Here is a 24,329-nt window from a genome sequence, read left to right on the forward strand (position 1 = left end):
CATCTACCAATTAATAAATAAAAACAGCTCACAGTGAAAGTTGACCCTGGCAGGAGTACATTATTTTAAAATCCATGGCTCTCAGAGTGTGGTACCCTGACCCTGGACCAGCAGCAGCAGTGTCACCAGAGAACTTGTTAGAAATCTAAGCTCGTGGGCCCCACATCAGACCTACTGAAGCAAAAACTCCTGAGGGGAGGTCTGAGCAATATTGTATGAACTCGAATTAACTTGTCCTAAGTGCAGTGAGACTCAAAACTTTGAGTTAACATGCAGTCTCTGGGCAGTGGTCACCCAGCTTCTTAAATATTTTTATTCCCAAGAACATTCTCTGAAATAATTTTAAGCAGTGAGTAAGCACAAAGTGTAACTTTTAAGACCTTCTAAGAAGCAATCCAAAATAGCATGCCGATTTTGGTGTGAACTCCAAACTAGGTGACATGTTACTGATGGGTTACCTTTCAATTCACTACTACATGGTTATAAGTGCTCCTTTGGATGTATTTATGGGGTCTGGTGGGGATGTGTGGGCAATGGATTACAGTTCCTCAGTTGAGCAAAACAGAAAGATAAGTGACTTTTGTCTCCTGAGATCATCTAGTACTGACCTTGTACAATCGGAGGCATGATTATGCTTCAGTTTTCTGACAGTATTACAATGTTCTCAGAGAGCCTTTTTGAGCCAATCAGTTTTTTTTTTTTTTCTTCTCCCCATGTTACAGATGAGGAATGGAACAGACAGGGAGTATTTAAGAGGCTTGCCTAATGTTTTACAGGGCTGCAGTGGAGCGGCAGGGAAAGGGGAAAAATAATGAGACATCTGAAGACAAGACAAAGCTTCCCTCCACCTCCAGCCCCCTGCCCTGCTCTTTTATTCCTAACAGAGCCTGGCGCAGCAGGATGGTGATTCACAGGGTGAGGCACACAATCCTCATGGCCCTCCTCCTCTTCTCACTTGTCCTGCACCATCACCTCACACGGCAATCACCGTAGCTCTTGCGATTTCAGTTTGACTCTTTTTGTTTTTACTATGTATTTAAATATTATTATTTATCATACAATTGTTGGTTTTCATGTATGTGCTTTTTAAGGAACTGTGCATCTCTGCGTGTGATTTTTATTTTCTTGAGGTCAGATTTTTCTCCCATCAGAGATTGATGTTTTTGATATATAAATGGGAGTTCATGCAGAAAGGGATGAGATCTATCACTTTATAATATGGCTTACATTTCTCTAATGCATTTCTCGTGTTCATCAGTGAATACCTATATATCCTTTTTATGTCCCTTTGTGTTAGGGATTGAGTGTTTTAGTAGTTACAGTCAGATAAGTTGTTCTTTTTCCTCTGGAAGTTCTTTGCTACATTAGCCAAATTTTTGGCCAGTGAGAAAAGGGGTACAGAGGATTGGGGGAGTGGTCAGAGAAAACTTCCTTTTGAGGTGACACCATCATCTTAGTCCTTTAAAGGACAGGGTTGGAGAGGGAAAGGGGTAGAAGAAAGGTGTTCTAGTTCAAAGGGGCAGCTTATGTGGAAATTAGGAAATGAGACATAATACAATTATTTTATGGAGTTAACTTCAGACAAGTATAGCTGTAGTAGTATAGTGTGAAGAGTGGAAATAGCCAAGACCTGGGAAGTAAACCAGATCCCAGAGAGGTGTCTAAGGCCCTTGACTTTCTCCTGAAGGCTTGGGTAGCTATTGAAAGAGCTGTGTCTAGGTTTTACTGACTCTCTTGCACTTCCCAAGCAATACATTGTGTTCAAATCACACTGTAATTTTTATTTTTGAAAGGGGTTTAAAAGAAGGGAGGAGGAAAAGGGTGAAAATGTTGAATATAATACATTATTTTTACATTTTTAATTGTACTGATAGTTATCATACCATGTACAGGGCATTGTGCTAGACACTGGGAATAACTGGCCTTATTTCTGCTGTTTTCCTAAAAAGATGATGTGTTGGCTGTTTTATTATCTTACTACAGAAGTTCCTTTGTTGGATACATTTCAGTATAGATTCAAGACACCTAGAATCACAAGATTTTGATGTTTCCCATCAAATAGTAATCATTCAGCATATACATACTATATTACTATTAGAGCTACAAGCTTGAAGTTATTTTTGTAGCTTGGTTTTGAGAGAAACTCAAGGGATCTAGAGTCTAAAGAAAGAGAGGTGTCTTCTTAGCGTAGATTGGTCATAACCCTACTTTTAAATTTAAAATACACAATCAGTGCTTGACCTGTAAACCATTCCAAATGGTAGTATGAACTTTTTATATTTTGGAAAATAATTTATAATTTTGTAGGTTTTGTTTGGTGGGTTGATTTGTGAATCAAATCAGTTTTTGATATGTGCTTTGATACTTGTGTATACTAAGGATATTCTATGAAAAATCATGTGTAGGCACACATGTGTGATTATATTTCTTTACTCAAAGAATATTTTCTATAAGTTCTCATTTTAATTGGCAGTAAAAGATCAGAAGGTATACTTTTAAGATTGTTTTTTAAATTGTTAGTGATTCTTGAAACTTGGTAAATAAGCTACAAGTTTGAGTCTTAGAGAATAAACCAAAGCTTGAATTCATATTAGAATTTACCTTTTATAATTCAACAGGGAATATTATTCTCTCATGCTTTGTTTTTATAGGAATTTTCTTTTCATATAACTGCTTTGTTATTTTGTGGTAATTTCTGGGCTTGAGTTGTTATTTCCAAAGTCTCTTGAAAACCTCAAAAATGTTTATAATTCTGCAAAAAAGCTTAGAAATAGTAACTAGTATTGTACGGGAATTAAAAAAAATCAGCTTGCTTTTTCATGCTACCAGTGTTCATATAGGATTGTTTCATTGTATGATATAATTAAGATATTTTTAGTGCTATTTTCCATATTTGTTATAGTTGAATTAAGTTTTTAAAAATTGTTGTTACTTTGGGGTATAAAAAATTCTATCAGTTATGTTCTGTAGGACAGCAGAAAGTAAGGGTTTTAGGTGAGGATTTAGGCATTTTGTGAAAGGTGTTAATTCTCAAATTCTATTATTTGATACTTCACTTATTGTGATCCAAAGTAAATTTCTATATTTAGTATTTATAATTAGCATTTCTTTGCTATACTAATCCATTATTTATTGAATATTTATGGTACCTGTTTAATAGGAAAAGAGAGCAGTATTAAAGTTCTAAATCTTGTGGGTTTTAAGGATCAATTAAAATAATGTATGCATAAGCATTTTTTAAAAGGATTTTTTATTTTTAAGTTATCTCTGTACCCAGTATGGGGCTCAAACTCACAAGCTGGAGATCAAGAGTTGCATGCTTTACCGACCAACTCAGCCAGCCAGGCACCCTGTGAAAGCATTTTGAAAACTATTTTATATTAGGTTGTTTCTAATTCCAAGTAACAAAGACCTGACTGAAACTCGCCTTTAAAATAGGGGTAGGTGTTATATCACATAACAAAAAAACACAGCAGTGTGGTAGAGATTAGGCTCTGCTCTGTTGAATTGGGCTCCAGGTTTCTGCCTTTTCTCAGGCATCAGCTTTGTCCTGATGCTGGCTACTGCATGTTGACAGTGGCAGCTCCCGACCTTACATCTGCACATGGCGTCATCTGTAGCAGCACTATCCAGTAGAACTCTTCATGGTAATGGAAGTGTTCTCTGTTTGTGCTGTTCAGTATGGTAGCCATTAGTCATATGTAGCTGTTGAGCACTTGAAATATAAATAGTACAATTGAGAAACTGTATTTTTAACTTTAAGTAAACACATGTGGCTAGTGGCTACCATATTGTTAAGCACCAATGTAAAGCATCAGAGATTAGTTGTGTCCTAGAGTTTTCACCAAATATTCGAAAATTAACTCTGTTATGCTGGCTTAGATAACATGCTTCCACACTCCTCCCTGCAGTGCGCTAATCATGATGGTGAGGAGAAGATGGAAAGTGCTGATTGGCTTATTCTAGCTGGATACTCTACCTCTGAGATGTACTATAAAGCTACCTTAATCCAGAAAGTTTGTATTTGCATAGGTGGGGATAGACCTGTAGCTCAGTGGAACAGGACACAGAGCTCAGAAATAGACCCATACATTCATGGTTAATTGATGTTTGACAAAAGGGCTAAGGTAAGTCAGTGAGAAAAGGAAAGTCTTTTCAATAAATGGTGCTAGAAACACTGGATATACATATCATACAGAAAAAATAAATCTTATTACTACACATCATACACATTTCTGTGGAATAAAGAGTTTGTATAGGTGAATAATTAAGGTAAGGAACAGACAGATTGGGTGTAGTTGATAGAGTGCCTTGAATATCAGTCTGTGGTGTTTGACATTTGTCTTAACGGGCATTGGGCAGCCTTTAGAGGTGTTTAAAGTTTAGGTAGTCAAATAATTGTTACAAGAATACTAATCTGACAGCAGATTATCAGCGTTTTAAAAGAAGATTGTAACTTTTAAAAATAGACTAAAGATCTCATCTTTTAATTACGACAGGTCTTTAGTAATACTGAGATTTTATGAAGAAGAATGCTATTCCACTTAGTTTGAATGGGGAAGGGTGATTAAAGTGGAGGTTTAGACTGCGTTCTAAAGATTATGATATATTGACATGTCATGCTTTTTCTTAATCTATAAAAAATTTAAGAGAGCATCATTTGTAGAAAAGGAAATGTTTAGAATTCAACCATGATGTGAATGTGATCAAGTATTATTTTATAAATAATCTTTATAATATCTCCTTTAACGTAACAATTTGAAGTATTTTTACTTAAAATCATTATTATTTATCATGAAAAAGTGACCAAAATTATTGTTAAAAGGAGTTTATGTATTATAAGAAGGTTTGGAAAACCCTGATCCAGTTCTTACTTCATTTAAATGGTAAGAAAGCAGGAGCCCAAACAAAGCAAAGGACTGGTCCAGTATCTTAGGAGTACACAATGACAAACCAAGACTTAAATAATGTTTTCTTGAAGACCCTGGGTCTATCTCAGAAAGACTGTGGAACTTTTGAGGCAAAGTCTTTGCTAAAGAACATCGATATTCTTCCCAGTGGATTCCCAAAGATCAGCACACAGCTTAATGACCTATAAAATTGAACTAAAAGCAGTGTTGCTTACTTCAGTTAATTTGTACTCTTAAAACTTCATCAGGGGCACCTGGGTGGCTCAGTCGGTTGGGCGTCCATCTTGATTTTGAGTCAGGTCATGGTCTCAGGGTCACAGGATCGAGCCCTGTGTCGGATGCTGTGCTCAGTGTGGAGTCTTGCTTGAGATTCTTTCACCCTTTCCCTCTGCCCTCCCCCCAGCTCACGCACACACTCTCTCTGTGTCTCAAATAAATCTTAAAAACAAAACCAAAAACCAAAAAACAAAACAGCTTCATCAAATGTTACCCAAAGCTATTAAGGACAAAAGCATAGAGTGTGTTTAAATGGAAATAAAACTCAAGAATGAAGGAATGAAGGGATGTGATTCTCTATACTCTATAACCCTGGAAATACTGCCTTTATTGCTGTATTGCCCCATCTTCCACATTGACTCCCAGTATATATTACTTCCAACCTTTAGAGAAGTAAACAGACTTAAAAAGAAAAACGTACAGGTGCTTCTGCTGTAATGCAGTTTATGCATTCCTGAAAAATCTCATAAACTCCAAAACCTGTGCAACTTTGTGTTCTGAGAAACACAAACTAAAAATTAATTAGTAATTAAAAAGAGCTTGCACTGCTCAGTGAGGCAACTTAGTGTGTGTAGTTAGTGGCTACCACAGTGGGTATTATAAATGCACAGAATTAATTACCTGAGTAGAAATGTTGACAACATTTAATTAGAATGGAGATAGTGGGTCTTAGGACAGTGCAGATGGCAGTGTAGCAATAAGCAATAGAAGCTGGGAGAGGTTGCCATTAAAGTGAGCATGGGAAACATTACAACCTTCGACAAGGCTGGGAATACTTCTCTGAAGCACTCGTTTTCAGTTTTCTTTTTTCTTTCCTCTTTTTAAATGCTCCTGCTGTTAGGAGGTCTTTCTCCTCTCCTGCTAAAGGTTCTAATTCTGTTTCCACTTTTCTGGCTCCCCTTGCCTAGGAGAAATCCCCAGTGAACCAGAGTGACTTCTTGATTATACTGACACCATTCCCTATTTACCAGTTTCATAGCACCTAATTTACATTCCAAAACACAGTATAGTAGAGCAGACTGTATTGTTTAATCATAGAAAGTGTTTTTTTTTTAAAGCACATTCATCAGCTTATGTTAATCTGAATAAGTGGCTGCTATATAAAAGAAGATTATTCAGTGGGGGGAGGTTGTATTATTTTGCTGGTTTCTTTTAAGGTATAAAAGCTGTTTTCATAGATTCTGTTGGCTTTTGTTTCATATAGTTCTGTTCACTGGTAATCTTAATATACCTGGATATAGGACTCAATAGGTACGAATTCCAGTGTGATTATTCATAATCATGGTAAAGATTTCCAGCGTTTTCTGCAACCTGCATGAAGTGCTTTCACACTACCTGGTATCTTTATAAATCATTGCCCCCAGTATCTTTCACTATCATGTGAAATGGAAGGATTGAATGTTCAGTGAGGCAACATAGTGTAGCTGGTGGCTACCACAAGGGGTATTATAGACATACTTGAGATTAACTTTTAATTCACCATTTAAAATTATACAATTTTTAATATATTCAAAAGTTTGTACAACTATGAACACTAATTCCAGAACATTTTCATCAACCATTAACAGTCATTTCCCCCTTACCTCCTCATCCTGGCAAACACTAACCTTTTTTCTGTGTCTATGGATTTGCCTGTTCTGGATATTTCATATAAATATTCTCTTTTGTGTCTGGCTTCTTCCATTTAGCATAATACTTTCAAGGTTCATCCATATTGTAGCATGTATCAGTATATTATTCCATGGCAAAATGATATGCCATTGTATGGATACACCACATTTTGTTTATCCATTCATCAGTTGATGGACATTGGGTTATTTCGACTTTTTGATTGTTACAAAAATGTGGCTATGAAATTTGTGTACAAGTTTTTGTATGGACATGTTTTCATTTCTCTTAGTTATCTACCTAAGGGTGGAGTTTGCCAGGTTGTATGATAGCTCTGTGTTGAACTTTTTGAAGAACTTGACAGTGGAATTCTGTGGAAAATGTGAGATTCTTTTCCACATTTAGCTTAAAGAAAAAGCAAATACAACATCAGAAAACTTTGTGGATGTCATTAGAAAATATTTGATTAATTTTTTCCTAACAACATTTTTTTTTTTTAATTTCTGTAATGTTGGGTCAGGTTATCTGGACCAACTCTTCAGCTGAAGACAACTAAAAATACTATCTAAATTGTACAGAAACTTCCTTATAGCATTAAAGAGCTGTTAAGGAACATGCCAGACCAAAATCTAAGAAAAGGTAAGAACCTAAGAGGTAAAGAAGTATTTAAAGTTCTGGCTACCCTGAGTCATTTGCTCACTGGGATAAAACAGTTGAAAATTGAGCTTCAGGTTTTGATGAATCCAGAGGCAAAGAGCAACTCATTACTTGTAGGTTTCTGAGTCTAATGGATTGCTTCCCATATCAAATTGGGACCTTGGGAAGAGGAAAAAATCTTTTCCCTACTTGCAAAAGATTGCAAGGAGAGATCTATTATACTGAACAGATGGGGGAAAGAGAAAAATAAGAAAAGTAGGAAAGAGAACCTGTCTTTGAGAGGTTGTAAAACAAGTACCAGCATTGTGTGGAATCACTCATTGTCCAAAGTCATTTAACACAGGAAGTACAGGAAAACTTTTGCCTCAGGTACCTGGAAGAGGCAAATTGATACACTTTTTGAAGAAAGGCACCTTATTTCAAGGCATCAAAAAATCTCTTTCAAATAATCTTTTAAAACCAGAGAGCGTCCATCATACAAAGATGACCAACCATAAAAGAAAACAAGGCACCATAAGCAAAATGCAGAAGAAATAGAAACCGACTTCTAAATGCTTCAGATACTCATTATTATACATAGATTATAAACAGTTTCACTCTCTTTTAATAAACAAGCTTGAAAGTATCTGCAAGAAACAGGAAATTAGAAGTGATACAGCGGAATTGAATGAAATACTTAGAGCAATGAAAAAAAAACACAATAACCAAAATAAAGAACTTAGTAAACATGTTGGAAGTATATTTGACATAGCTGAAGAATTTGTGAACTGAAGTTATCTGGAGGCTCAGCACAAAGAGATGAAAAGGTGTAAAATACAAGAGATTGAGGAAAGGGAAGATTGGTTGAAAATTCTAGCCTAAATTTTTCTTGGCATTCTAGAAGGAGGGGAAGAGAGGATGAATATGAATGGGGGCAGATGCAGAATTTGAAGAGATAATGACAATTTTCCAGGATTGATTTAAGACACAGTGAAACTACAGAAAACAAAAGACAGAAAAATTTAAACAGAGGAGATAATCTTCAAAGGAGTACTGACTCTAAATAGCAGCAAATGAAAATCTGTAGTCAATGAAATGATATCCTAAATGGGTTGAGAAGATAGAAGTTGGAATCCAACTTAGAATTCTGTACCCAGAGAAAATATATTCAAGAATGAAGACAGGATGCCTGACTTAGGTGCCTGGGAAACCCCATTGCTCCCTTTCTCCTGGCTGGCAGTGTGGAGGCCACATTATGGCTGGAGTCACTGTAAAAGACATGAACTAGCAGGAGTTCATCAGAGCTCTGGCAGTCTTCCTGAAAAAGTCTGAGGAGCTGAAAGTCCCTAAATGGGTGGACACTATAGCATAAAGAGCTTGCTTGCTCCTTGTGATGAGAACTGTTTTTTTTTTTTTTTTTAAGATTTTATTTGTCAGAGAGAGAGCACAAGCAGGGGGAGTGTCAGTCAGAGGGAGAAGCAGACTCCCCGCTGAGCAAGGAGCCCGATGTGGGACTTGATCCCAGGACCCCGGGATCATGACCCGAGCCGAAGGCAGATGCTTAACTGACTGAGCCACCCAGGCATTCCTGATGAGAACTGGTTCTGCACACGGGCTGCTTCCACAGCACAGCACCTGTACCTACAGGGCATTGCTGGGGTCAGCTCCATAACCAAGATCTATGGGGGATGTCAGAGAAATGGGGTCATGCCCAGCCACTTAAACAGAGGCTCCAGGAGTGTGACCCACAGATCTTCCAAGGCTCAGGGGCTGAGAACAATGGAAAAGGACCAAGATAGGGGCTGCAAACTGACACCAGAGACAGAAAAATCTGGAATCACCAGACAGGTGTCAGCTTCCACCCAGAAGCATTAGAACAGATGCTGGGTTAATAAATTGGCTCGTTCATTTAAAAACAACAACAACAACAACAACCGTGTATCAGTTTTGTTTTTGTTTTTTTATTATTATTATGCTAATCACCATACATCATTAGCTTTTGATGTAGTGTTCCATGATTCATTGTTTGCGTAAAACACCCAGTGCTCCATGGAGAACGTGCCTTCTTTAATACCCATCACCAAGCTAACCCATCCTCCCACCCCCTCTCCTCTAGAACCCTCAGTTTGTTTTTCAGAGTGCATCCGTCTCTCATTGTTCATCTCCCCCTCCGATTTCCCCCCCTTCATTCTTCCCCTCCTGCTATCTTTTTTTTTAACATATAATGTATTATTTGTTTCAGAGGTGCAGATCTGTGATTGAACAGTCTTCCACAATTCACAGCTCTCACCATAGCACATACCCTCCCCAGTGTCTTATCACCCAGCCACCCCACCCCTCCCACCCCCACTGGAGCAACCCTCAGTTTGTTTCCTGAGATTAAGAATTCCTCATATCAGTGAGGTCATATGATACATGTCTTTCTCTGATTGACTTATTTCACTCAGCGTAACACCCTCCAGTTCCATCCACGTCATTGCAAATGGGAAGATCTCATTCCTTTTGATGGCTGCATAATATTCCATGGTATATATATATATATATATATATATATATATATATATATACCACATCTTCTTTATCCATTCATCTGTCGATGGACATCTTGGCTCTTTCCACAGTTTGGCTATTGTGGACATTGCTGCTATAAACATCGGGGTGCACATGCCCCTTCAGATCCCTACATTTGTATCTTTGTGGTAAATACCCAGTAGTGCAATTGCTGGATCGTATGGTAGCTCTATTCTCAACTTTTTGAGGAACCTCCATATTGTTTTCCAGAGTGGCTGCACCAGCTTGCATTCCCACCAACAGTGTAGGAGGGTTCCCCTTTCTCCACATCCCCGCCAACATCTGTCGTTTCCTGACTTGTTAGTTTTAGCCATTCTGACTGGTGTGAGGTGGTATCTCATGGAGGTTTAGATTTGGATTTCCCTGATGCCGAGCGATGTGGAGCACTTTTTCATGTGTCTGTTGGCCATTTGGATGTCTTCTTTGAAAAGATGTCTGTTCCTGTCTTCTGCCCATTTCTTGATTGCATTATTTGTTCTTTGGGTGTGGACTTTAAGAAGTTCATTATAGATTTTGGATATTAGCCTTTATCTGATATGTCATTTGCAAATATCTTCTCCCATTCTGTCGGTTGTCTTTTGGTTTTGTTGACTGTTTCCTTTGCTATGCAAAAGCTTTTTATTTTGATGAAATCCCAATAGTTCACTTTTGCCCTTGCTTCCCTTGCCTTTGGCGATGTTTCTAGGAAGAAGTTGCTGCGGCTGAAGTCGAAGAGGTTGCTGCCTGTGTTCTCCTTTAGGATTCTGATGGACTCCTGTCTCACATTTAGGTCTTTCAACCATTTGGAGTCTGTTTTTGTGTGTAGTGTAAGGAAATGGTCCAGTTTCATTCTTCTGCATGTGGCCGTCCAATTTTCCCAACACCATTTGTTGAAGAGACTGTCTTTTTTCCACTGGACATTCTTTCCTGCTTTGTCGAAGATGAGTTGACCATAGAGTTGAGGGTCCATTTCTGGGCTCTCTATTCTGTTCCACTGATCTGTGTGTCTGTTTTTGTGCCAGTACCATACTGTCTTGATGATGACAGCTTTGTAATAGAGCTGGAAGTCTGGAATTGTGATGCCGCCAGCTTTGCTTTTCTTTTTCAACATTCCTCTGGCTATTCAGGGTCTTTCCTAGTTCCATACAAATTTTAGGATTATTTGTTCCAGTTCTTGAAAAAAGTGGATGGTATTTTGATGGGGATTGTATTGAATGTGTAGATTGCTCTAGGTAGCATTGACATCTTCACAATATTTGTTCTTCCAGTCCATGAGCATGGAACATTTTTCCATTTCTTTGTGTCTTCCTCAATTTCTTCCATGAGTATTTTATAGTTTTCTGAGTACAGATCCTTTGCCTCTTTGGTTAGATTTATTCCTAGGTAGCTTATGGTTTTGGGTGCAATTGTAAATGGGATCGACTCCTTACTTTATCTCTCTTCTGTCTTGTTGTTGGTGTATAGGAATGCCACTGATTTCTGGGCATTGATTATATATCCTGCCACTTTACTGAATTCCTGTATGAGTTCTAGCAGTTTTGGGGTGGAGTCTTTTGGGTTTTCCACATACAGTATCATATCATCTGCAAAGAGTGAGAGTTTGACTTCTTTGCCGATTCAGACGCCTTTGATTTCTTTTTGTTGTCTGATTGCTGTGGCTAGGACTTCTAATACTGTGTTCACTAGCAGTGGTGATAGTGGACATCCCTGCCAAGTTCCTGACCTCTCAGTTTTTCCTCATTGAGAATGATGTTCGCTGTGGGTTTTTCATTGATGGCTTTTATGATATTGAGGTATGTACCCTCTATCCCTGTACTCTGAAGAGTTTTGATCAAGAAAGGATGCTGTACTTTGTCAAATGGTTTTTCTGCATCTACTGAGAGGATCATATGGTTCTTGTTCTTTCTTTTATTAATGTATCACATTGATTTATTTGTGGATGTTGAACCAGCCTTGCAGTCCAGGGATAAATCCCACTTGGTCATGGTGAATAATCCTTTTAATGTACTGTTGGATCCTACTGGGTAGTATTTTGGTGAGAATTTCTGCATCCATGTTCATCAAGGATATTGGTCTGTAATTCTCCTTTTTGATGGGGTCTTTGGTTTGGGGATCAAGGTAATGGTGGCCTCATAAAACGAGTTTGGAAGTTTTCCTTTCATTTCTATTTTTTGGAACAGTTTCAAAAGGATAGGTATTAATTCTTCTTTAAATGTTTGGTAGAATTTCCCTGGGAAGCCATCTGGCCCTAGCCTTTTGTTTGTTGGGAGATTTCTGATGACTGCTTCAATTTCCTTAGTGGTTATAGGTCTGTTCAGGTTTTCTGTTTCATACTGGTTCAGTTTTGGTAGCTGATACATCTCTAGGAATGCATCCATTGCTTCCAGGTTATCTAATTTGCTGGCATATAGTTGCTCATAATATATTCTTATAATTGTTTGTATTTCTTTGGTGTTGGTTGTGATCTCTCCTCTTTCTTTCATGATTTTGTTGATTTGGGTCATTTCTCTTTTCTTTTTGATAAGTCTGGCCAGGGGTTTATCAATCTTGTTAATTCTTTCAAAGAACCAGCTCCTAGTTTCGTTGATCTGTTCTGCTGTTCTTTTGGTTTCTATTTCATTGATTTCTGCTCTGATCTTTATTATTTCCCTTCTCCTGCTGGGTTTCGGCTGTATTTGCTGTTCTTTCTCTAGCTCCTTTAGGTGTAGGGTTAGGTTGTGTATTGGAGACCTTTCTTGTTTCTTGAGAAAGACTTGTATTGCTATATACTTTCCTCTTAGGACTGCCATTGCTGTATCCCAAAGATTTTGAACAGTTGTGTTTTCATTTTCATTTGTTTCCATAAATTTTTTAAATTCCTGTTTACCTTCCTGGTTGACCCATTCATTCTTTAGTAGGATGCTCTTTAGCCTCCATGTATTTGAGTTCCTTCCGACTTTCCTCTTGTGATTGAGTTCTGGTTTCAAAGCATTGTGGTCTGAAAATATGCAGGGAATGATCCCAGTCTTTTGGTACTGGTTGAGACCTGATTTATGACCTAGGATGTGATCAATTCTGGAGAATGTTCCATGGGCACTAGAGAAGAATGTGTATTCTGTTGCTTTGGGATGGAATGTTCTGAATATATCTTTGAAGTCCATTTGGTCCAGTGTGTCATTTAAAGTCTTTATTTCCTTGTTGATCTTTTGCTTAGATGATCTGTCCATTTCAGTCAGTGGGCTGTTAAGTCCCCCACTATTATTGTATTGTTGTCAGTGTGTTTCTTTGCTTTTGTTATTAATTGCCTTATATAATTGGCTGCTCCCATTTTAGGGGCATAGATATTTACAGTTGTTAGATCTTCTTGTTGGAGAGATGCTTTAAGTAGGATATAGTGTCCTTCCTCATCTCTTATTACAGTGTTTGGTTTAAAATCTAATTTTTCTGATATAAGGATTGCCACCCCAGCTTTCTTTTGGTGTCCATTAGCATGGTAAATGGTTTTCCACCCCCTCACTTTCAATCTGGGGGTGTCTTTGGGTCTAAAATGAGTCTCTTGCAGACAGCATATCGATGGGTCTTGTTTTTTTAATCCAATGTGATAGCCTGTGTCTTGATTGGAGCATTTAGCCCATTTACATTCAGGATAACTATTGAAAGGTATGAATTTAGTGACATTGTATTGCCTGTAAGGTGACTGTTACTGTGTATTGTCTGTGTTCCTTTCTGGTGTATGCTGCTTTTAGGCTCTCTCTTTGCTTAGAGGACCCCTTTCAAGATTTCTTGTAGGGCTGGTTTTGTGTTTGCAAATTCCTTTAGTTTTTGTTTGTCCTGGAAGCTTTTTCTCTCTCCTTCTATTTTCAATGACAGCCTAGCTGGTATTCTTGCTGCATATTTTTCTTGTTTAGTGCTCTGAAGATATCATGCCAGGCCTTTCTGGCCTGCCAGGTCTCTGTGGATAGGTCTGTTGCCAATCGAATGTTTCTACCATTGTAGGTTACATATCTCTTCTCCCAAGCTGCTTTCAGGATTTTCTCTTTGTCTCTGAGATTCGTAAGTTTTATTATTAGATGTCGGGGTGTTGACTTATTTTATTGATTTTGAGAGGGGTTCTCTGTGCCTCCTGGATTTTGATGCCTGTTTCCTTCCCCAAATTAGGGAAGTTCTCTGCTCTAATTTGCTCCAGTATACCTTCTGCCCCTCTCTTTCTTCTTCTGGGATCCCAATTATTCTAATGTTGTTTCGTCTAATGGTATCATTTATCTCTCGAATTCTGCCCACGTGATCCAGTAGTTGTTTATCTCTTTTTCTCAGCTTCTTTATTTTCCATCATTTGGTCTTCTGTATCACTAACTCTTTCTTCTGCCTCATTTATCCTAGCAGTTAGCGCCCCCATTTTTTATTGCACCTCATTAATAGCCTTTTTGATTTCAGCTTGATTAGATTTTAGTTCTTTTATTTCTCCAGAAAGGGTTTCTCTCATAACTTCCATGCTTTTTTCAAGTCCAGCTAGTATCTTTAAAATCTTCACTGTGACTTCTAGTTCCAACATCTTACTAATGTCTGTATTGATTAGGTCCCTGGTAGTCGGTACTGCCTCTTGTTCTTTTTGTTGAGGTGATTTTTTCTGTCTTTTCATTTTGTCCAGAGGAGAATAGGTGAATGAGAGAACAAAATGCTAACAGGGTAACAATGTCCCCAGAAGATATACACTAAACAAATCAGAAAAGACCTGAAACCAGGGGAAAAGAAAGAGAAAGAAAGAAGAATAAAAAAAGGAAAGAAAGATAAAAACAAAACAGAATTGATCAAGTATGATTGGCTGGTGCATAGATCAGTGCCACACACTAGATTTGGGGCATATTTTGGTCTGTTAGAAGAAAGTGCCTCCCAAAGTTTTAAAGAAAGAAAAACTTATATTTGTACAAAAATAAGGGTTAATACGATGAAGGGATGGAACATGACTGTAAAGATGAAAATTATAAAAGATTTTATAAAAGGAATTGATAAGTTGGTTGAAAAAAGAAAGAAGAGGATTAAAAAAAAGAAAAGGAGAGAATGTGATCAGGCACTAGACTAGAACAAAGCCGTACACTAGAGTTTTAGGGTATATTTTGATCTGTTAGAAGAAACTTGTATCCCAAAATTTTAAAGAGAGAACAACTTATATATACCAAAAATATGGGTAACTACTATGAAGGCATAGAACATGACTCTAAAAGTGAAAAAGAAAGATTTTTTTAAAAGGATTGATAAGATGTTGGTTGAAAAGGGGAAAAAGAAAAAAAGTTAAAAAAATTAACTTTGAAAGACTAAAGAATCATGGGTCAAAAGCCATGAATTCTCCGTGCAGTATTCCCCTAGTCCTGGAGTTCTGCCGTTCTCATTGATCCGTAAACTTGGTCTTGGCTGGCTATTCTTGCTGATCTGTGGGAGAGGCCTGTTGCTGTGGTTCCCAAATGTGTTTGCCGGAGGCAGAATTGCCCCGCCCTTACCTCTCTGGGCTAAGTAGTCCGCTTGGGTTTGCTCTCGGGAGCTTTTGTTCCTTGCAAGCTTTCCGTACAGCTTTGGAGGACGAGAGTGAAAATGGCGGCCTCCCAGTCTCCGCCCCGGAGGAGCCGAGAAGTCGGGGCACCGCTCCTCAGTGCGCCCCCAGAGAAAAGCAGTCAGTCACTCCCGTCTCCCTGGTCTCTGGCCACACTCCATGCTCACCCGCCTGTGACTGAGCATTTTTATCTCTGGCACCCAACCCCGTGTGGAGTCTTCAAACCCAGCAGATCCCTCCGGTGCGCTCCTGTGCCACTCCTCCCTGGGGAGGAAGGGGAGTTTCCCCAGATCTGCCGCTTGTTGGGTCCCTGCTGGAAGAGTAGTAGCCCGACTGTGCTGCTGATCACGGTTTATGGCAACCCTGAGCTGAGACTGTGCTCCTCGGCTCTTCGTCTGCCGCTGGCTTCCTCGCTCCGATACCTGGGAGCTCTGCCTCACTCGGGCACCCCCGGTGTTTCTGTGACCCCGAGGGTTCTGAGACCACACTGTCCCAGTGAGGGTTCCACCCCCCGCTTAGCCACTGGAGCGATGTCCCTCAGCCGAGCAGACTTCTTAAAGTTCCGATTTTGTGCTCTGCTGCTCTATCACGTGCGAGGAGTGGCCGAGGGAGGCTCCTTCCCCCGCCCTCTCTCCTCCCAAATATCCCCTTCGATTCACTTCTCTACACGTCCTGCCTTCCGGAAGGCGGTCGCTTTTCTATTCGGGGTTGTTGCTGTTCTTTTCTTCCATCTCCTGTTGAGTTCGTAGGTGTTCAGAATGGTTTGATCCCTATCCAGCTGAATTCCTGAGACCAGACGAAATCCAAGTCTTCTACTCCTCCGCCATCTTGCTCCTCCCCACTTCAACCTGTATATCAGTTTTGCAACTAAGCCACCTCAGACTTTTGAAGAAGGGGTCCAAAACCCAAGTCAGACTTTCATCGTAAGAAAGCAGTCTTCATGGGAAGATAAAATGACCTTCACAAGCTTCATGTGGATAGTGACCCATGTCTATTTCATCAGTGAACATCAGAACCTAGTAGGAGCTCTCAGTAAGTTTTGTTGGAAAAAAGGAAGGCAAAAATTCAGTCATTTGTACAATTAAAACACACAGTAAGAAAGGATGATGAAAACCAAGAGCCAAGACTTTTGAAGATACACTTTCCTGACTTCACAGTGCACCGAGAATCAAGTTCATCAAAAATACTTAGGTGTGAAGATTTACAAAAGAATTACATTATCCCTCTTGGTAAGCTGAGGCTACTCGGTTGCCCAATATCTAGTTTCTGTGAGTTAAGGGCCCCCTAAAACTGTTGGTTTTGCTCCGGGTTGAGGGCAGAAGTATCATTGCCATTTGCTAGGATCTTTGCAATCAAACCTAGGAGTAATATAGAATTGGATAACGCCTTAAAATTCAAAGAAGCCATAGCTTGAACACCACACACTTCTTACTGAGGAAGATAGGAATAAGATTATGGAGGATCTGGAGAAGGAGCCTGAAGGCAATGCCTACAACTACCTGCAAAAGAAATGTGTGGTTTTCCCAAGGTTGAAATGGTTCCTGATCACAAGCCTCTCTGCATTCTTCCTTCCATTTGTTGACTGATTAATGCAGTCCGTTGAACCAGCTGAAGTAGAACAGTGTAGTGAAAAGGGCACTAAACTGGATATCAGAAGGTCTGTGTGATGTGGTAGGGATGAAGGGATAGTACTTGGGTCTCTCCTAGGCTTCATATTCTCCTCTGTAAAGGTAGGAGGTGAACTAGGTTACAAAGATACCATTTAATTTTTTTTTTCATCAGCTATCTTAATATACTTTTTTGTACACATAAAATCTCAGGATCCTGTTGTGCCTCAAAAGTTTTGACTCAGTGGACAAATTTTCCGAAAAATACAATTTAATAAAATGGAATCATGAAACTATAGAGAATAGTCTTATGTCAAGTCTACCACAGAGAACTCCAAATCCAGATGGCTTCATAAGCAAGAACTAATAGATTTTTAAGGAAGAAATAATGCCAATATTTCTAAACTCTTTCAGAGAATAGAAAAAGAAGGAACACTCTTTTCTACCATTATATGAGGTAGCCTAACCTTGATAGCAAAACCAGCAAGGAGAGTTCTAAGAAGGATCAGAAGTCAGCCTCACTGAACATAAATGCAAAACTCCTAAACAAAATACTAGTTCACTTCTTTGAGTTCACATCTTTTTTAGTGGAGACACTTATTTTCACTTTGATCCATTTTCTGTACTGCTTGGGCACGCATATAGATTCTGTCAGCCTCCCTTTGGGAGTGGCCCTTGAGACTAAATTGGCCAATGGAATTTGAGTAGAAGTGACACATGCTGCTTCCAGACCTGATCTGTGAAATACTTCCCACATGATCCTCGTACTCTCTCTTCCCTGTTTGCTAGCCAGGTACAGAGAATCCAGATGGGAACTCTTGAGGTCTTGTGTGTGGAAGCACAAGATAAGTTAATCTGGGCTCTGAATAATCTCATGCAAGTCTCTCTGAGATAACAAACATCCTCATGTGGCTTTGTAGGAGTAAGAAACTTCATTGGGTTAAACCCCTGCAATTTTTGTTTGTTAAAGCATCTCATGTTATTTATGCTAACTAATACAGAAATTAAATTCAGCAGTATATAAAAGGGACAGTACATCATGACTAAGTTGGATTGCTCTCAGGAATGCAGGGTTGATTTAACAGAATTATCCCATCGTGGAATGGAACGCCTAATATTTATACATCTGTGCTACAAAAAAATAATCTTTATAGAGGCAATTGCCAGTCAAAATCCCAAGGATTTTTTTGTCTTTTTTAAGAATTCAACAACTGATTCTGAATAAAAGGAAATTGAGGGGGAAAAGAAGACACCCTGAAGAGTAATAGTGTGAGAGGGTTTGCTTTACAATATATTGCAACTAATTTTAAAGCTGTAGTAATGAAGATACTATGACAATGGCACAAATACCAATTGCCAAACATAGCAGTGGAGTAATAGCTCAGAAACAGAACCATGTGCATAAATGGGAAGAAGAGACTCTTTAATTGTCCTGGGACAATTGGATATATAAGAAAACCATTAAGGGAACCTACCTCATATATTGCATAAAATCTATCTCCAGGAAGATTATAGACTTAAATGCAAAAGGCAAAATTGAAAGCTTTTTAGATGATATAGGAGACTATCTTCATGATTTTGAGGTAGGGAAGGATTTCTTAAAGAAGACATAAAAACTATAAAGGAAAAAAATGGTAAATTTGACTTTGTTAAAATTAAGAACCTGTTTTTATGAAGGCAAGTGTTCTTTTTTTAAAGCCACAGAATGAAAAAATATTTTTATAATGCATAAAATTAACAAAGGACTTATGTTGATTTCAAATTTAAAAAATGACAATAAAGCAATAAGAAAGTTGAACAAGTCAATAGAAAACTTGGACAGGCACTTAGAAGAAAATTCAGACAGACAGTAGGTATGAAATGTGCTTCATTTCCTTAATCAGAGGAATGCAAATCAACTCCTCATTGCAGGTAGAAATGTACTTCAGTGCAATTATAGTTGACCCTTGAACAACTCCACAGTTGGGAAAACAGCACCCTGTGCAGTTGAAAATCCATGTTTGACTTTTGACTCCCTCGAAACTTAGCTGCTGACCAGAAGCTTTACCAATAATATAAACAACACACATTTTATATGTTATATGTATTATATACTGTATCCTGACATTAAAGTCAACTGAAGAAGAGAAAATGTTATTAAGAAAATCATAAGGAAGAAAAAATACATTTATAGTATAATACTATATTTATTGAAAAAAAATCTGGGTAGGTCTGCACAGTTTAAACCTGTGTTGTTCAAAGGTCAACTGTACTTTAAAAAAAATGGTTTGACATTATCTCATATAAGACAGATAAGATCCACATGTTTTTTGAACTTAGCAATTCTATTCCCAAAAATATACCTTAGAGAAGCATGTGCAGATACGGAGTAGTCTGTGTCTGCAAAAATGTGGATAGCACCATTTTCATTTTAATAATGGCCAAAAAATTGAAGCAATGTCTATCTGCAGTACAATAAATAAAGTTTTTTCCCCTATACAATGTAGTACAATATTAAGTGAAAATGAACAAATGAACTGTATGCAACCCTAAGGATGAATCTTATATAATGTATAAAAGAGATAAGACAAAATAACACATTGTGTATATTCCATTCACATAATATTTAAAAGTAAACCAAATAATATATTTAGAGATATGTATATATGTATTAAACCTATAAAGAAAATCCAGAAAGTTTTGTCATCACAGAGGTAGGATAGTATTTCCTGGAGAGGGGAGAAGAGAGAGTTGTGTGATTGAGGGAGATCTATAGGTTCTGGTTCTAGTCTGTTTTGACTTGGTTAGAATTACTAGTATTCATTTCATAATTGTTGAGTTTAATAAATTTTGACGCCCTTTTCTCTGAATTTTTCAGTTTAAAAAAATTAAGTGTTTTTATGCATTTTCAAAGTGTCTAGGAAGAATACGAAGTATCTTTCAAAATTAGCAATGATTATTAAAAATGAGGAAAAGGAGAACTTTCCTTATATAAAAAAATTCTATTTAGTTTAAGTTCCTTGGAACTTAAAACATGTTATTCCTTTATTTTACAAGTAGTCCTGTCTTGTGCTAGATCTGATTATCCATTCATGCAGTATTTATGGAGCATTTACTGCTCATTGCTTGACAGAAATGAGATTTAAGGTGGGTGATGATATTATAGATTGATTAATTAGCTTCTTGTGCATTTAAAAAAACATGCATATATACCTTTTGAGTACTTTTAATTCCATAGTTTTGCTTCTAAGTATTGTGATTCTATTTGTTTGGAATGGAATTTGACAGTTATAAGATTGAGCATACATTAAAGAACATTTCAGTTCTTCGTAGGCAGTAAAAACACAATCTTGTCAGGTGTGGACAGTATAGACTTCTGAGTTTAAAACTTTGTAGCATATCTCAAAATTCCAGAAAATGCCACCCCCTGGGATTTTTATCAGTTCTTATTTCAGACTTTGTGTAGTTTAAATATTTAAACGTATTTACAGTGAAAAATATGAATACTAGATTTCTTTATTAAAAAACAAGGTTATGGTAACATATGTGTGATTATATATATATGTATTTGTTTATATATATTTGTATATATGTGTGTATATATAATTTCCATGGAGAATAAGCATATCTAAAAGTTTAAATACATTATTTTTTGCTGATAAGAGCATGTAAGCTAAACTATTTAAAATTGGCCACCTTTAGGCTGGGTAATGGACATTGGGGAGGGTATGTGCTATGGTGAGTGCTATGAATTGTGTAAGACTGATGAATCACAGACCTGTACCCCTGAAACAAATAATACATTATATGGTAATTAAAATACATATTAAAAAAATAAAATTGGCCACCTTTAATTCACAATCCATTTTGAAATATGTTTGCTTTTTAAGTTTATTGTATAAAAGACTTGGATATTCTTAGGGAAAAAAGACTAAAACCTCTATTTTATACCGTAGATTAAGGTATGCAGAAAGTACCTGACCGAATTGGCCCCAAATATAAAAAGAAGAGCCATTAAAATCATAATACAGTTTAACTTTATTGTGAGAAGTAGAAATGTTTCTTTTTTAAGGGTGCTTAGGTGACCCTCCAAAAATAAAATTTCTGTCTTTTATAGAAATGCACTGATGAGAATTGTGGCTGCATTCATTTTAGGATTTCATTTAACTAATCTTTGAAGTTGGAATCATTAAACGTGTTTGGAACACTGGTACAAAAGAACATAGAACAGACTGTATCAAGTTAGCTTAAATTAATAACTTAATTATTTAAGAAAAGCAACTTCAATCAACTTACATGATACATACCCCTGAAACTGAAAGTGTTTTGGCACAATTGAATTTTCCCCTTAAGTTTACCATAATGTCACTGAAAACTGTCAATTGCATGTACAAGAGTAAAGTACTTTTGAAGTACCGTTTACTTCAGAATGGAACATTATAATCATGGGTAATAGCCATAGACTGTGCACCGTGCTAGTACCCTTAATGAATGCACTTAAAAGCAGATTCCTCAAAATGGTAGCCTTTCAGATTGTGTTTTCTTCATTGAGCAAGTGTTTTTATTGTGGGTAACTTGAAGCATGTGAAAAAAACTGAAGCTAGCCTGTTTCTTATATGCCTCACCTAGCCTTGTTAATAGATTACAGCATTCCATTTGTTAGTACCTGTGACACAGGAGAAACTTTTACTATTAAGCTATGTGGTAATGATAAAGATGACAGAAAAAGTCTTTTTATGGTAGTTGGTCCTCACAACAACTCTTCGTGTTCTGGTGATAAGACACAAGTTGGATATCCAGTAGAGGTACATGAGCCTTTTATCTCCAGAGCTGATAGAGCCTCTTAAATTCCCTCACAATGACAGGAACCCCATCTGAAGTGAAGGCTTGCAGAGCTGGAGATACCAGAGCATTATTCTTCCTCATGAGTACAAGTAGGGTTAACCCTATTGTTGTAGAATAAAAATTTTGTGTAATTACTTAAAAAGGCCATATTCTTTTTCTTCAGTAATTTAAAAGGACTTCAAAGAGGCACATACTTGGTGGTTGCTGTTAGTGAAGAGCACAACTGTGAATTTCCTAGTCTTAAGATACATGAATATGATGGGAAAATATCTAGAGACTTCAGGCTAGAATAAGTCAAGTTCATGATGAAATCTTTGTGTAGGCACGTAACTATATTTGTTTTGTTTCTAGGGCTGTTTAGGTTATAAGAGTTCATTGTGTTCCAATATTCTGAGTGTTAACATCTTCATTGCTGATAGCAACTTTCAGAGCTTTGGCAAGCAGAACTTGCTACTGTGAACGGGGGAGAATACATGTCTCCATCCCTTAGTTCTAAATAACAGGACCTTTTATGGCTAAGTACACATAAAAGTTCATGGGATTAGTTAGATCCATAGAACGTAGGGCCATGGGGCCAATGTTGGGGAGGTACATGTAGTGTTTGCTCTATGCTTATGTTTAGTGATTGTGCTATGGTGGAGGTTTCAGGTATTGTATGTGGGATCCTAGTGTGTGCTAAGTAATTTGAGAAGTTAACATATCTGCACTTAGGATTTCTTAAGATTCTGTAAGCACGAAAAAATCAAATTGACTAAAGTGATTTTAAAATAATTTGACTTCAGAGAAACTAAAAAAATTCTCAAATCTTAACCTATTGTGTGTTTATATTCTTTCAAGGAATAAAAGGTATAAAATAAGCATTCATAATTATTGTAAATCATATTTTAAAGGATACCAGGATTATTATCAATTACTTAAAAGTATATCTTAAATCTAAATTAAATAACCATTTATTAACAAACTTATGTAATACTAATCTATTGATCAAACTTTGTTTCCCAATTAAACTTTGTCAGTTTACTGGGAAGATTTTAACTTCCTAGAACTTCTCAGTGGTTGGCTGGAAAATCAACAAGTCTCAAAGCTATTTAAACTGTTGAACTCTATAATTCTACTTTACAAAAAGACTCATCAGGGTTTTTAAAAATTTAGACATTCTGGAAATAATATTCCACAGAATTGTCAAGCCCCTGGTTTTAAAGTTACTCTTTTAAATATTGGACAAGTCATTTCATGGTGATTTTAATGAAAAAATTAAAAATCAGCCAACTGTTCATTATATTTTTACCTCAAAGTAAGAAGAAAAAAAAGGTGAAGAGACGGTCTAGGAGATACTTTGATGACACTCAAGAAAGTTTTCCAGAAAGTCAGTTCAGTGGATTAGATCAACCCATGAAGGAGCTCTATAGAAAGAGCTAGCAAAGGGGGAAAAGATACATGCTGAATACCATTTTATTACAAATTTTAAAAATAAAAATAAGTAGAAGGAAAAATTTCATTAGTTTTTTTTTTTGGTTTATAGAACTTCAGAATAATTTGTTGCAATCTTATAATACATGTTCAGTGTCACTAATAAAGTCACTAATAATATGTATATTCTACATAGGAAAGAGTCATTACTGTCCTATGTAAATAAGTATTTTGAGTTTTTATGCTTCAGAGTTATGTAGGAAAATGATAGTATTTAAGAACAAATTAGGAATGCAGTTATTGAGATACGATGCTAATTCTTTCTGGTGGCTAGGATAAACTCAGGCAGAAAGCAGTTTCAGTAGATGAAGTTGCTGAAATGTTCATTTTGTAAATGTACTATGATAGCTTCTCAAAGCCTCATTTTGATACATTTCTATGTCAGTTCGCACACTCATTGGCCCTATCAGATATGTTGATCGGGATGTTATCAGATTCAGGTTGTAACTGTCAGAGCCGTGAGTAATTTAGTATTCTCTAGGAAGTTTGGGAAGAAAGAATCCAAACAAGTAAACATTCCTTTTTTTCTTAATGTACAATGGGAGCATTAATTTTGCTTATATCTAAGGTTTACCTCATTTGGAAGATTAGAGTACATTTGTGATCATTTAAAACCATTTCAGTGGCTCTTGTAATAATTCATTCAGTCTGTGCTCTCTTAAGAAATTTTACAAAAAAACTCATGGCAAGTTAGTATCATTTGTGTGTGAATTTTCCAATTGTATTTCAGACTTTAAGAAAGAAAGGCCTTAATGGTTGTGAGAGCCCTGATGCTGACGATTACTTTGAGCACAGTCCACTCTCGGAGGACAGATTCAGCAAACTAAATGAAGATAGTGATTTTATTTTCAAACGAGGCCCTGTAAGTACTTTTACTTTACCTCTACTTTTTATTTGTTGATCCTTTTTGTTAACTTCATTATA

At 37.1% G+C, this 24,329-nt stretch overlaps 1 protein-coding gene and 1 pseudogene across 6 annotated transcripts in view; both read left to right on the forward strand.

The window, feature by feature from the left end:
• MEF2A (myocyte enhancer factor 2A) overlaps positions 1–24,329 on the forward strand; it is a 172,365-nt gene that overhangs the window by 111,051 nt on the left and 36,985 nt on the right. For 3 of the 6 annotated variants that reach the window (XM_088024963.1, XM_028122784.2, XM_028122783.2), the window contains exon 5: positions 24,136–24,267. The exons of the other annotated variants lie outside the window; for them this stretch is intronic. In XM_088024963.1, the coding sequence (XP_087881089.1) occupies positions 24,136–24,267 (132 nt within the window). The remainder of the gene's footprint in view (positions 1–24,135; positions 24,268–24,329) is intronic. 6 annotated transcript variants of the gene reach the window in all.
• LOC114223790 (small ribosomal subunit protein eS19-like) lies at positions 8,198–9,517 on the forward strand (annotated as a pseudogene).

This window comes from Eumetopias jubatus, unplaced genomic scaffold, assembly GCF_037043125.1.
Source record: "Eumetopias jubatus isolate StellerSeaLion01/CBP00866 unplaced genomic scaffold, mEumJub1_p1.0 scaffold_7, whole genome shotgun sequence".
In the NCBI taxonomy this organism is placed as follows: Eukaryota; Metazoa; Chordata; class Mammalia; order Carnivora; family Otariidae; genus Eumetopias; species Eumetopias jubatus.